Source organism: Gadus morhua, chromosome 6 (assembly GCF_902167405.1).
Source record: "Gadus morhua chromosome 6, gadMor3.0, whole genome shotgun sequence".
Classification (NCBI taxonomy): Eukaryota; Metazoa; Chordata; class Actinopteri; order Gadiformes; family Gadidae; genus Gadus; species Gadus morhua.
Window position 1 is genome coordinate 19,342,214 of NC_044053.1, and position 13,003 is coordinate 19,355,216.

Here is a 13,003-nt window from a genome sequence, read left to right on the forward strand (position 1 = left end):
TGCATGTACCATTATTTATAAGCAATAGGCCTTTTCATTATAGGATTGCATTTACATTGCCAGAGATTCGACTAGTTTGAATTCCTTGGACCTCGTGGCAGATCTTTCGGTTATTAGTATTACTAGTATAATAATTTCAGTTTTGTAAATATGATATAATATTTTTCGTGATTGATAGACAGATAAAAAGACTTAACAGGTTTGAGGAGGTGCCACTGCTGGTGATATGGTGAACTATGAAACCAGGATGTACAGATCCTATTATCTCTACTGCAGAGATTGAGGCTGCATACAAAGCAACACTAAATTAATGTTTGACTTTCCTGTACTGGAACTAGGCAACTGTATTATTTCTGTACATTTATTTATATAGCACATTTTCAACAGTGTTACAAAATGCTTAACAGTGGGAGGCAAAGAAACACTCAAATAAAATCTTACATTGAAAGGGGGTAAATTGTACATTAATATAGACAACAACTGCAAAAAATCCTGACCAAATGTGAGGATTAAAAGATAAACTGTTAAAATCTGGCATACAAAGTAAAACGTAAATACAGAAGATGTTTGATGCGGACAGCCAAATTATAGATAAAATGTCTTCTGACTTGAAGCCTTTTAAACTTTCTTAAAACACAAACTAGCTGTGATTCTGAGTGGTGGAGGGAGAAGGTTCACGAGTCTTCGGTCCAGACCTGATCTGGACCTGGTCTTTCTCTTCCTCCTGATTTCTCAGTACTGCAGCCTAGTGATGCCATGGCAGTTTAACATGTCGCCCTTCATCAACCTGCTGCATAACGGACAGAGAGCTGGACAAGTCATGGACATCCCTTCTGAATAGAGTACATGTCAATATTTTGCTGACAACTTGGGGGGTCATTTTTGCAATAAGATCAACATGAGCATTATAATGTAGGCTAACTAAGTAGTTGTGGACTGGGCTGACCTCCAGCCCTGGGGGGGGATCCCTGATCCAGGCCCGGGATTCCAAACAGAGCCCATCTCTGACCCCCGGTCCGTTTGACCCAAAATACCGCCACTTCCTAATTACCATGACGATGACCCCTGCTGTTAATCAATACAGTATGCTCTTAGGTCTCCAAGGGAAAGGAAAGAGACCACATGATATATAATATAAACAGTAATGTTCCTGGCTCCCCTGCTGTAACCCTCAGTCTGAACATCACTGTAGCCTCACATTACGCATTACGGAATACAAGTTATGAAAAATACTTTTGCAACAATGTTGTGACATTGTATGGATATAAAGTAATCAACAATCCCGCTGTTGTTTCACACTTAGGCAATGCGTTTGGTTTTATTTTACAAGCAGTTCCGGTAATCTGACATATTACTAATCTGGTCTTGAACTGCGTGATGAAGACAATCTTTAGGGTTGTTCCTGTTCACGCTGACAGCTCCCAGGTATTCAGGGAAGAAAACGCAGCGCATCAACCAACAGGAAAGGAGCAGCGATGTCTCAGACTGGCTGACAGGTCAGACTGGCTAGCTCACATTTTTTGGCACGACCTTTAAACCTCCAGCCACACATTAGCAAGATTCAATTGTTTCTTTGACTTTGTTAATGTTTCTGTCAATTGACAGGAATATAACGAACAGCCCTTTTAGATCTTTAAACTTGAGTATGGAAATGTATAGATTTTCTGGGCAGTTTTGATTCTTACTTAGGTCTACATACTCTTAACTTACAATCTCTCTCTCTCTCTCGAAGCAGAGTTGAACATATCTTAACAGAAACATTAGTCAACGTTATCTTTCCATTATACTGGAATCCGTTGTCTTCAATGGCATGATAGCACAGCTTCATGAGGTTTGAGCAATTCAAGCAAGTGACCCAAGCGCATGCTCAGGTCCCTCCGTGGCCACCAGAGGGCCCCCAAGAGCGCCTGAAATATCCCACGTGGACCTTGAAACGATTTGACGTTATGTGTTTTTTTTTGCGATGTTATTTTAATGGTAATCATTGATGATAAATACGCAATGCAACGGACGTTAGCTCAATTCAGTCAGACGAACGTTAGGTTACAGTCCTCTCCTCTGCTTTGCTATGGAAAAGCTCATCTGATCACGATCATCTTTATTTAATAGATTTAGTATAAACTTTTTAAATTACCATTTCTAAGTAGAAAAAAGGAAGCAAGAGAGCTACTGCTTGTCTCAATTATTTGATTTGAAAGATAGTTGTTTGTTTTGCCCTTTTGAACATTATTTTCGCATAAAGCCATTAAAGTTGTTGACTTGTTTATTGTATTCATACTTATTAATCGCCAGGGAGAAATTATTTTTCTGCATTTAATCCTCCTATGCTTAATGAGCTATGCATGGTCAGATCGATGTTTTATATTTTATGAAAAAAATTCCTCCAAAATTAACAAAATGTAACAGCCCTCTCAGTCACCTCATCGCAATCATTTCTACAATTCACATACAATATTTGTCTAGAAAATGTAATTTCACCACTGTATGGTAAAAAAGATAAATATCTTTCGAAAGTAAAGATAGGAACGTCATTATTCAGAGTTGGCATTTGCTGCTGATGATGTCACATGGGAGGTCACTCTGATATTCATGCCACTGAATATATTAAAAACACCACATCGTCTCGGTTTCACAAACGATTTCCTAATAGAGTGCCTCAGTTGGTGTTCCCCCTTTTGAAGAACCGCTCATCAACCAGCTCATCAACCAGCTCATCATCCAGCTCTCAGCAGACGACATGAATTGCATCTACCGTACCCCTCTGCTCACCAGCGCGCTGCCCCCCCTGCTGGGGGCGGAGTTCGTCCTGGGGGTCCTGGGCAACGGCCTCGCCCTCTGGATCATCCTGTTCCGCCTGAAGCCCTGGAAGAGCAGCACAGTCCTCCTCTTCAACCTCTCGCTGGCCGACTTCCTGCTCAACGTGGCGCTGCCCTTCCGTGCCAGCTACTACTCCGCAGGCCTGACCTGGCACTTCGGCCCGGCCTTCTGCAACATCTCCCTCTTTCTGCTGGCCATGAACCGCAGCGGGAGCATCTTCTTCCTCACGGCCGTGGCGGTGGACCGCTACGTGCGCGTGGTCCATCCCCACCACGCGCTCAACTCGCTGAGCGTGGTGAGAGCGGCGTGCGGCGCCGCCGGGCTGTGGCTGCTCACCTTCTCCATGACGGCCCACCTCCTCGCCCTGCCGCGCCCTAACGCCACCGACTGCGAGAGCTTCCACATCAACTCGGGGGGGCTCGACGTCGTACACTTCTGGCACAGGAGCTTGTTCCTGCTCTCCTTCTTCCTGCCGCTGGCCCTGATCGTGTTCTGCACCTGCTCCATCGTGGCCCACCTGAGAAGGAGGCAGCTGGCCCGTGATGCGCGCATTAGGAAGGCCCTGTGGCTCCTCATGGTGGTGGTGGTGGTCTTCGCCGTTTGCTTCCTGCCTAGCAACATCACGCAGCTGCTCATCTGGTTGAAGGAGGGATCGATCGCCGGTGTTCACTCGGGGACAAAGGCCTGTGACGAGATGGAGAACTTGAACACGGCCTTCTACCTGACCATCAGCCTGACCTACCTGAACAGCGCCCTGGACCCCGTGGTCTTCTACTTCTCCATCCCCCCCTTCAGGAACATGTGCAGGCGGGCCCTGCGTCTGGGGAGGGCCGGAGACACCGGCGACGAGGAGACCACCCAGTAGGTGGACTCTTAGTCTGTCAGCAAGCTGGGAGGCCAAGCAGTCACTGCTGTTCCCCGGGATTTACCTTGCCACTTACCTGTCAATGTTAAGTCACAGCAGAGCCACCGTTATGGTTTGTTTGGCAGACAAAGACAATGACAGGATGTGAGTATTAATCGAGGAAACTAGGAATTGAATTGCCCTGTCACATCAACATTTAAACTTTTGTATGTATGTATGTATTTCAAAGTTACTTGATTGGTCATTTTCTATCAAATGTTCAATAAGAGATGTCGAGACTAAAATGCGGTGAGTGCTGTAGTACAAAGTGAGGTTGAAAATATTTTTAATTAAGCCATATAGATTAATTTTAATATTTTTAATTAAGCCATATAGATTGTTACATAAAGAAGCGTTAAATGGCTTAAATCAAGTGAAGGGATTTGAACAAAAGTTCAAAAGTCTAAATGGAGTAAACAATGTAAACATGCACAGCATTTAAGAAAAAGTAAATGGTTGGAAAAAAATAAAGTTATGGCTGAATGAAAAGAAAACAATCATTACTGCAATCCACACAAAATATTTGTCTCTGAATTTCACCATGGCAACTTCAGTACAATAGTGTTAACAAAACAACAACAAAAAACAGTGTTTCCTGTTCTGAAACAAGCAACATGTGGAATCCACTCATTATTTAGGGTGGGCTTGTCTGCTGCTGCTGATGATGGTTTGTTAGTGGAGCTCTGAATACATGGCCACATGCTACTGAATTACATGAAACTTTGTTTGTCCCAGCCAGATCGTCTGAGGGAATTTCTCTCAGCTTAGTGAGAAAATTAACAAGATTACATTTAGTAGTCAAAATAAGAAGTGAACGTTTGAAGAGCATCTCATAAATAGACCGTTTATAGACGCTGATGTAGAGTTCCCTAGAAATTCCGAAGAAAATTAACTCAGCAAGCCCAGAAACTTATGAGCAATAGGCTACTTTCACAAGCACTTCCTGATTCGCCGTAATACAGCTCATCAGCTTCCGGTTCCAAGATGGCAACGTTCTACACCCGGTGTTTACAGGAGCTGCCGACAATAAATATCACAGATGTGCATCGTTTATGTCGGGAAACAAAAACTCCGACAAGCAAATTGGAGAAGGGGTTTAGGCTGTATGCTTTGAACTACATTCACAGCTACGAAGGTAAGAAAACGACGTCTATGGCGTCACATTAGTGCCATAATTCACTAATGTGATAAAAGATGCATTCGGGCGTATTACATTATTCCACACGCGTAGATATTAACTGCGAGCGCGCAAATGATCTCTGCGCGCGCAAAACAGCCTCTCGCGCGCGCAAATTACCTCAGCGCGCGCAAAGCCTCGCGCGCGCAAATTACCTCAGCGCGCGCAAAACCTCTCGCGAAAGATGTTTTTACGCTCTCGCTCGAATTTAATTTTGGCACTATGGGGGAGGGAACCAAGGCAGGGCGATACGTGAAACGGCCAAACGTGATTGGCCGTTTCTGAAGCGCGATATTTGATTGACAGCCCTCCTCACATTCAATTCTGAATTGTACAGTAAATGGCTGAACGTATTGTAACTCCAGATTCTATGAGTATAGGCGCAGCCTTTGAAGTGTCGGCCTCATTGTCCTTTAAATAGCTGAAGAAAAGCTGTTTATTGGGAGCAGAACGTCCGCCGGCGCCCGACTATATCTGCGAAATGCGGACGTCGTTGAGGCACGCCGCACGCGGACGTTATTGAGGCCCACGCTGTTGGTGGTCGGGGATTACAAATTTTCAGTGCTACGGCTCACGCCTAGGGATAACCCAATATCGATAGCCTTAAAAGGCTGCCCCTATACTCATAGAATCTAGAGTTACAATAAGTATCGTTTCAGCCATTAACTGTACAATTCAGAATTGAATGAGAGGAGAGCTGAGGAGGGCTGTCAATCAAATATCGCGCTTCAGAAACAGCCAATCATAGGAAAGCCCGCCCTGCCTTGGTTCCCTCCCCCATAGTGCCAAAATTAAATTCGAGCGAGAGCGTAAAAACATCTTTCGCGAGAGGTTTTGCGCGCGCTGAGGTAATTTGCGCGCGCGAGAGGCTGTTTTGCGCGCGCTGAGGTAATTTGCGCGCGCGAGAGGCTGTTTTGCGCGCGCAGAGATCATTTGCGCGCTCGCAGTTAATATCTACGCGTGTGGAATAATGTAATACGCCCGAATGCATCTTTTATCACATTAGTGAATTATGGCACTAATGTGACGCCATAGACGTCTAACAGACGCTAGCTACTGTCAAAGTCTAATCTGTCAGTTAACTGTCACTGTCAAACGTGTATTACGATGCAGGAACAGCAAACGCCAACAAGATTTCTTAACGAGTGTTTTATATCAGCCTTGATGTTTGCCTGTTGTGTTGAGTAATAATAGTTTAAGTACAGCCACGGTTTTGTGTATATAAAAGTAACATTACTTAGCTACCTAACGTTTCTTTCCATGTAGTGACATGTTATAGATGTGATGATGCGAGTAACCCAGTACAATTGAAGCTTAATGAATTTGTATGTGTTATTTCATTCAGTGTCCAATAAAGCCAAGCTGACAGTGCAGGTCAGCGTGAGAGCCTTGTGCTACAGGTCAATGGGGAAGAGTGAGGCACCACAGTTTTAGAGTCTAGGCAGGAAGCTGTGTTCATCCCTGTTCAGTGGTGTTTGTTCGGTTAAGCAGTAGCTAAGTGTAGTCCTCAAGGGCCACCAACTTGAATGTTTTTCATGTCTCCCTGTTTTTCCACACACAATTTAATATAGTCAAGGTAATGAGTACAAGGCTACAACTTTTCAATAAACAAGATATGTATTGTCGTTTGCACAGCAGAAGTACAGGTACATTGGAATAATTGTGATTCTTGGAGTCCGCTTTAAAAAAAGCACATCTTTATTTTAAGAGGGAGAGAATATAACAGTAAGCATTCAGGGTGGTAGGCTTTTTCTAGCACAGTTGAAGTACTTACCTTCATAAGAAACAAGTTGTTTTTTACACCCATGATGCTGAGGTTATATTTCTAATGATTTACCTTTTTCTCTTAGATCAAGCTTTCTGATTCATCAGCCAAGGGATGAAAAAAGAAAGAGTTAATCTATGGGCTGGAGCAGCTGTCCGAGAGGAAAAGAAAAAAAGTATAGCTCAAAAACAACAAATACAAATGCAATGGCATCACGTATAATTACATCTAACTACTTATAAAGTACTGTTGATGCACGTGCAGGTGCGACCACTTCTTTTTTTCTGGGCAGCTGATTTGGCTCTGGAAACACGGACCATCTTGTGGAGAAGGCTCAATCAAAGACCAAAAAGCTATCAGATGGTTGTAGCTGGCAAATCTATTCACAGAAGACATTGCATAAAAATGTTCAATTAGAAGTGTACATCAAAAGTATACATTGTTACCAAAATAATGTCAACAGTAACTACTAAGATTAAGATTTTTATCATATATATATTATGTAGCAGGGTGACCTGTATTTCTCCCATATATCTGTTTCAGCCTCAGTCACCTCCCTTTTACCTGTATTGTGACTTGTGCCACTACGCAACGGTTGCTCTACCGGATGGCGTCGTAACTATTCCCTCTTTGGGTGCAGTTCAATAACTGCACCAACTTCCTGTAAGACAACCTGATGTGTGTGGATATCCAATGCCCTAATGTGTTCTCTGTGCTCTCTTTTTAGAGTAGTGTTCTTGTCCGGGCCGTATCTTTGGGAGGCGCGGTTTGGTGGTTTTCCGTGTACTTGCATGTAGATAAGTAGGGTGTTACCTGCTCAATTCATACATTTGTACAATTGTTTATTAATAGTATTTTGTTCTAGGACCAGCATTGGTGGAGTTGGAGACGGTCACATTCTGGCGCTGGCGCTTCAGTGCTCCTATTTTCATCTCATAGAATAATAAGATGACTTTTTTCAACCATTTAAAAATAAACTTTTGTGGACTTGAACTGGAAACACGTCTCTGTAAGTCTTTACACAAATCTGTATTATAAATGTTGTTTGTTTTTGTACTATTGGTGTGGTCACATTCATATATATAAATTCTGATAAGACATGGACATCCCCAACTCCAATTACACCATCTCTCAACATGCCACTACTTGTGTCCTATTAATCATTCACAGACCTATTAAGAAATAATTTGGTACAGTACTATAAATTAATTTGTAACGTAAAGCTATTTTCTAACCAACAATGTCCCTGACTGACACATATCCCCGTCCCGTAGGGACTAGGCTAATAACAGACTAATACAAAAAATGTGACTGTGAAAAAGTGACTTCCCTTGTGTAAATTCGGATGTCTGCGTCGGAGCCAGCAAACCACTGCAGTCCAAACTCTCGCTGGAGACGTTACTCCTGTAGCTCGTTTCTCAGCTCCTGTACTTCATTTGAGACGCTTTCAGCAGCGGATGCGGACATATATATGGCAGTCGGTTCAGAGAGAGCAGTAGTCTTGATCGTTGAATAGGAGATCAACTTCATCTTCCGGAGGGGCAGTTTCGACGAACCGATCAACTCTCTCCCACACGCCGCGCCTTGGGGTTTCGACTGTATACTGGTTCCACTCAAAAAGGGTCGCTACGGCACCTTTTGCAGGTCTCCTTCGACCCTGAGGAGTAGTTGGCTCAATCAACTTGTCGGGACTAAAGTGTCTGCTACAGACCTTGGAGTGAGTGGTGATGACATATGCATCCCGGCGTATGTTCACAATCCATCGACTCCTCACGTCAGTTTGGCTCGGAAAGCCATGAAAACTTAATACCCCGTTGAATTTTGCTGACGCTGTACAGTGGGGGACACAGCAGTGCTCTGCGTAGGTTGTCTCCTGCCTCTGAAAAGGTCCAGTTTTTAGATGTTTGCGGTCTTGATCCATGTTTACAGTATCAAAGTCAGCAGGCTAGCGCGATAAACACGCAGACCGGAAGCAACCGAGCTGTATTATTTGAAACAGGAAGTACGTCACACAGCTTAGTGCATACACCCTATTGTTTCTATTGGTATCGTTCTTATCTTTCTTTATCGACCCAACACTAGAAGGCTTTTCTAAGCTATTGTCTCTGCATCTCTGCTGTGAAAAGAGCAGAACTTTCATTAGATAAAATACATTTACTGTGTGCTCCTTTCAAGTTTGGTATTTCCAAAAAATTGCATTTCTGTATTCAACATAAATACTGAGCCCTCGCTAAACAAGAACCTGATAATGTATGATATTTTAATTTCAGTCATATTTCTGAATTTTTTCAATAATACATACATTCAAAAATATATATTTCCCACATACACCCATACACAGTCTCTGTTGTGACCCAAACAATCCATTTTGAAAACATTTACTGATTAAATAAAACGTGAATAAGCCAACGCATTCATGAACACATTCACACCGACGGCGGTGTCAGCCATGTGAGGTGACAGCCATGCAAGGCAACAGCTAGCTCGTCTGGAGCAGTAAAAGTGCCTTGCTCAGGGACACCTCGACACTACGCTAGGAGGAGCCGGGGATCGAACTAGCAACCTTGAATAACATGAAACTTTGTTTGTCCCAGCCAGATCGTCTGGGGGAAATTCTCTCAGCTTGGTGAGAAGATGAGCAAGATTACATTTAGTACTCAACAGAAGAAGTGAACGTTTGAAGAGCACCTCATAATTAGACTGTTTATAGACGCCGATATAGAGTTCCCTAGAGATCACAAAGAAAATGAACTCAGCAAGCCCAGAAACTTAGACCATGTGACCAATTGATTCTATTGGTATCTTTCTTATCTTTCTTTATCGACCAAACACTAGAAGGCTGTTCTAAGCTATTGTCTCTGCATTTCTGGTGTGAAAAGAGCAGAACTCTCATTAAGGCGGCTGCATGCTTCAGCGTTGGTGTTACGTTGTTGCGCAAAATTTACTCAGAGCAATTCATGCTCCCTTTTAGGTTGCGCGTGTTGCCAAGCAATTTACCGCCAGAACAGTAGGTGGAGTAATATGTGGAGTAAAGTTTTTCGTTGAAGACGACCTCGAGAATGACGTCTTTGTCTGTGGGAGTCGTTGGTTTGTTTATGTGCCAGATCGTATTCTCCCCATACACAGTGAATGATGGCAACAGACAGAGGAACAGGGGTGATGAAGTTGTTGATCATTGGCATTGTATAAATGTGCATATCTCTCTACATTTTAAAACGACATAATGTGTTGTGGCAGCAAAGTTAACTTCACTTCACGTTAATGCTTTTGTATATGAGCCTGCCGGGTTCCATTCTATCAAACCACCCACCCTCCTTCCTCCTACGGCAGCGTTTCTCAAATTGAACCATGAAAAGGAGATTTTCCTGGTATTGGTCGAAGACTACCTAAGTGAAGCCTATATGGTGTATTTGTGTGTGGGCGTCGTCGTCGGCTGTTTATAAACCGCCTCCCAGTCATGTTCTACACATTCAGTGAACTATGGCAGACTATTGACACACACTCCGACCGGCATGCCCATGTCGGGTGCTATCTCATCCCACAAATTCGAGCAATTCTGTGTGTCTTTGTAGCCCACCAGCGATGGGTTGTACAAGTGCTCGTATTGACGCACTTCCTCGCTCAAGAGCTCTTGCTGTCGATTCATCTTGATGTCGGAAATGGAAAATCGTCCTTGCCTTCTGGCTTTTAAAAATGGCGGTATGAAAACAGGAAATGTGATACTCCAGACAGAAAGTAGTAACCAGACCAATCACAGCCTTGCAGGCTGCGCGGCTCGCGTAAAAGCTTACGTAAAAAATGACGCAAGTCTAGAAAAATCGCCCGACGCACGCAAGACGTGAGAAGTCGCGCAAGGGGTGCGCAAGGGCGCGCAAGGGCCTCTTGCGCTTGCGCTTACGTAACTGAGCATAAATCGGCCTTTAGATAAAATAGATTTACTGTGTGCTTCTTTCAAGTTTTGTATTTCCCAAAAATTGCATTTCTGCATTCAACATAATTGCTGAGCCCTCGCTAAACAAGAACCTGATAATGTATGATATTGTAATTTCAGTAATATTTCTGCATTTTTTGAATAATACATACATTCAAAAATATATATTTCCCACATACACCCATACACATACACCCATAACCCAAACAATCCATTTTGAAAACATTTACTGATTAAATAAAACGTAAATAAGCCAACACATTCATGAACACTTTCACACCGAAGTGCGGTGTCAGCCATGCGAGGTGACAGCCATTCAAGGCGGCAGCTAGCTCGTCTGGAGCAGTAAAAGTGCCTTGCCCAGGGACACCTCGACACTCCGCTAGGAGGAGCCGGGGATCGAACTAGCAACCTTGAATAACATGAAACTTTGTTTGTCCCAGCCAGATCGTCTGGGGGAAATTCTCTCAGCTTAGTGAGAAGATGAGCAAGATTACATTTAGTAGTCAAAAGAAGAAGTGAAGTTTGAAGAGCACCTCATGAATAGACTGTGTTATTGCCTTTTTGCCATATTGTAATTTAGACTTAGATATTATTAGTATTAAGATATTATATATTTAGATTAATATTTAGTGATTGTTTATTATATTGATTAACTAATTGTTTTGCATTGTTTTGCATTTTAGTTTAATAACTGTTTAGTGTACTTGTTTTCATTGCTTATAATTATTAGAGATGCATAGGACATTGGTTTCTATAGAGGGCGCTGTTATGCCGTAGCATTGAGGGAGAGTAAAACTGTGTTTTGTATCATTTTGTGGCATTCAGTAAAGACGGAGCGAACACACAGTTTCTCTACCGTCGTTTCAACAGTAAACACGAGTAGACCTCGTTCTTTCTGTCAAAGAGTGGTTAATCGACTGAATATGTTTAGAGCTATTTACGAATGCAAAACAAGGGAGTTTTAGCCACTACATTAAGTAGAAAAACAGCAGACGGCGAGAGAACATCATTGGAAGCCGAGGGAAGATGTGTGGCGCTGGACGAGACCGGATTAAGCCCGCCAGCCAGGTAATGAAGAAGCTAGCTGTGGGGACCACGCAGTACACCCGACCGGAATTCCAAACGACTTTTCAATGATGAATGAGTACACAAAGAACAAAAATGTATTACTGGATAAGCTATAGCTACATATTTGATGTTCATGACGAAATAAGGATAATTCTGTCATTGTAATCAACATAGCCAAGATGTGCGTATAGCCAGTAGTCACAAAGGACATTTTTGAGAAAAGTGCTATTGCTAGATATAGTCATATTAGCCCATAAGAAGCTTGCGTTTGACTCTGGAAATAAAGACAGCCCTGGAATCATCCCTTTGAAAACATCTACATGTTTTGAGATTAAAGGACTTTTGATTTGGATTTCAGAAGTTTGCAAGAGTTGGCTATAACAAGAGACTTATCTAACATTAACAGCCAATTGAAATGTCGGATTTGGATGAAACCAAAATGGAAGGCAATGTCGAGCTAGACATGAAAAGAAAGATCAAGTTGACCACAAAGTAGGGATGGGCGTGAGGAATCGATTACTCGAGTACTCCTCGTTACAAATGAACTCGGTTGGTGGACAGGCAAACTCGAGTTTGCATATATACACACAAACAATGTTTTCTGAAGCAAATGTATCAATTTTCGGTCGGCGCTGTCACACTAAATTTGTACCGGCTGCCAAATTTGTACCGGGCGCATCATCCATACGTAATCCATTCCAAACCTGCCTGTCAGCAGATGATCGCGTCGTCCGTTGCCGGGCAGGTTTCAAAAAACATTCGCGCTCATGTTGCCAAAGACGAAATAACATAATACAGTTAACGGATTGCTAGATAATGTAATGTTTTGTTGGGTTCCTTAATAAACACACGATGTATCTTGGAACAGACATCAACATGCAGCGCGCCAATCCAACTGCGCATGCTCCGTGTGACGGTCTAATAACTGATGTTGATATCATTACAGATAACACTTGTTTTTACCTTATATTTGTATTGTATTTAATTGTTTAATCAAATTTAGCACGTAAACTGAGTGTTTAACGCAGGTCAAGGACGAAATAGCACAATACAGATAACGGATCGCTAGATAGAAGGTTCGCGAATGTTCACGTCATTCGACGCGATCGTCCGTTGCCAGGCAACGGACGAAGCGATCATCTGTTGCCAGGCAGATTTGGAGTGGATTACGTATGGATGACGCGCCCGGTACAAATTTGGCAGCCGGTACAAATTTAGTGCGACAGCGCCACTAACGCATGCAGTGGGCACAAAGCAAATGAAATGTATCCATTTCTGTGTGGCGCGTACCGTGCCGTGTGCAGGCACGCCAGAATTCAAAAAGTTAAGAGATGGCGG

General features: G+C 43.0%; 1 protein-coding gene across 4 annotated transcripts; it reads left to right on the forward strand.

The window, feature by feature from the left end:
* The first annotated feature begins 987 nt into the window (after window positions 1–987).
* Window positions 988–7,663, forward strand: LOC115545137 (hydroxycarboxylic acid receptor 2-like). Of its 4 annotated transcripts, XM_030358008.1 has the most exons (3): window positions 988–4,856; window positions 6,534–6,623; window positions 6,749–7,663. In XM_030358008.1, the coding sequence occupies exon 1, from the start codon at window positions 2,738–2,740 to the stop codon at window positions 3,680–3,682; it is 945 nt and encodes a 314-aa protein (XP_030213868.1). In that variant the 5' UTR covers window positions 988–2,737; the 3' UTR covers window positions 3,683–4,856; window positions 6,534–6,623; window positions 6,749–7,663. The 4 variants fall into 4 exon arrangements, with proteins under 4 accessions (XP_030213868.1, XP_030213865.1, XP_030213867.1 ...); XM_030358005.1 differs by having other exon boundaries at window positions 6,534–7,663; XM_030358007.1 differs by having other exon boundaries at window positions 6,537–7,663.
* The last annotated feature ends 5,340 nt before the right edge of the window (window positions 7,664–13,003 follow it).

Bases quoted from the DNA above. Each gene is read 5' to 3' on its own strand.
- LOC115545137 (XM_030358005.1), top strand. From the start codon at position 2,738: ATGAATTGCATCTACCGTACCCCTCTGCTCACCAGCGCGCTGCCCCCC.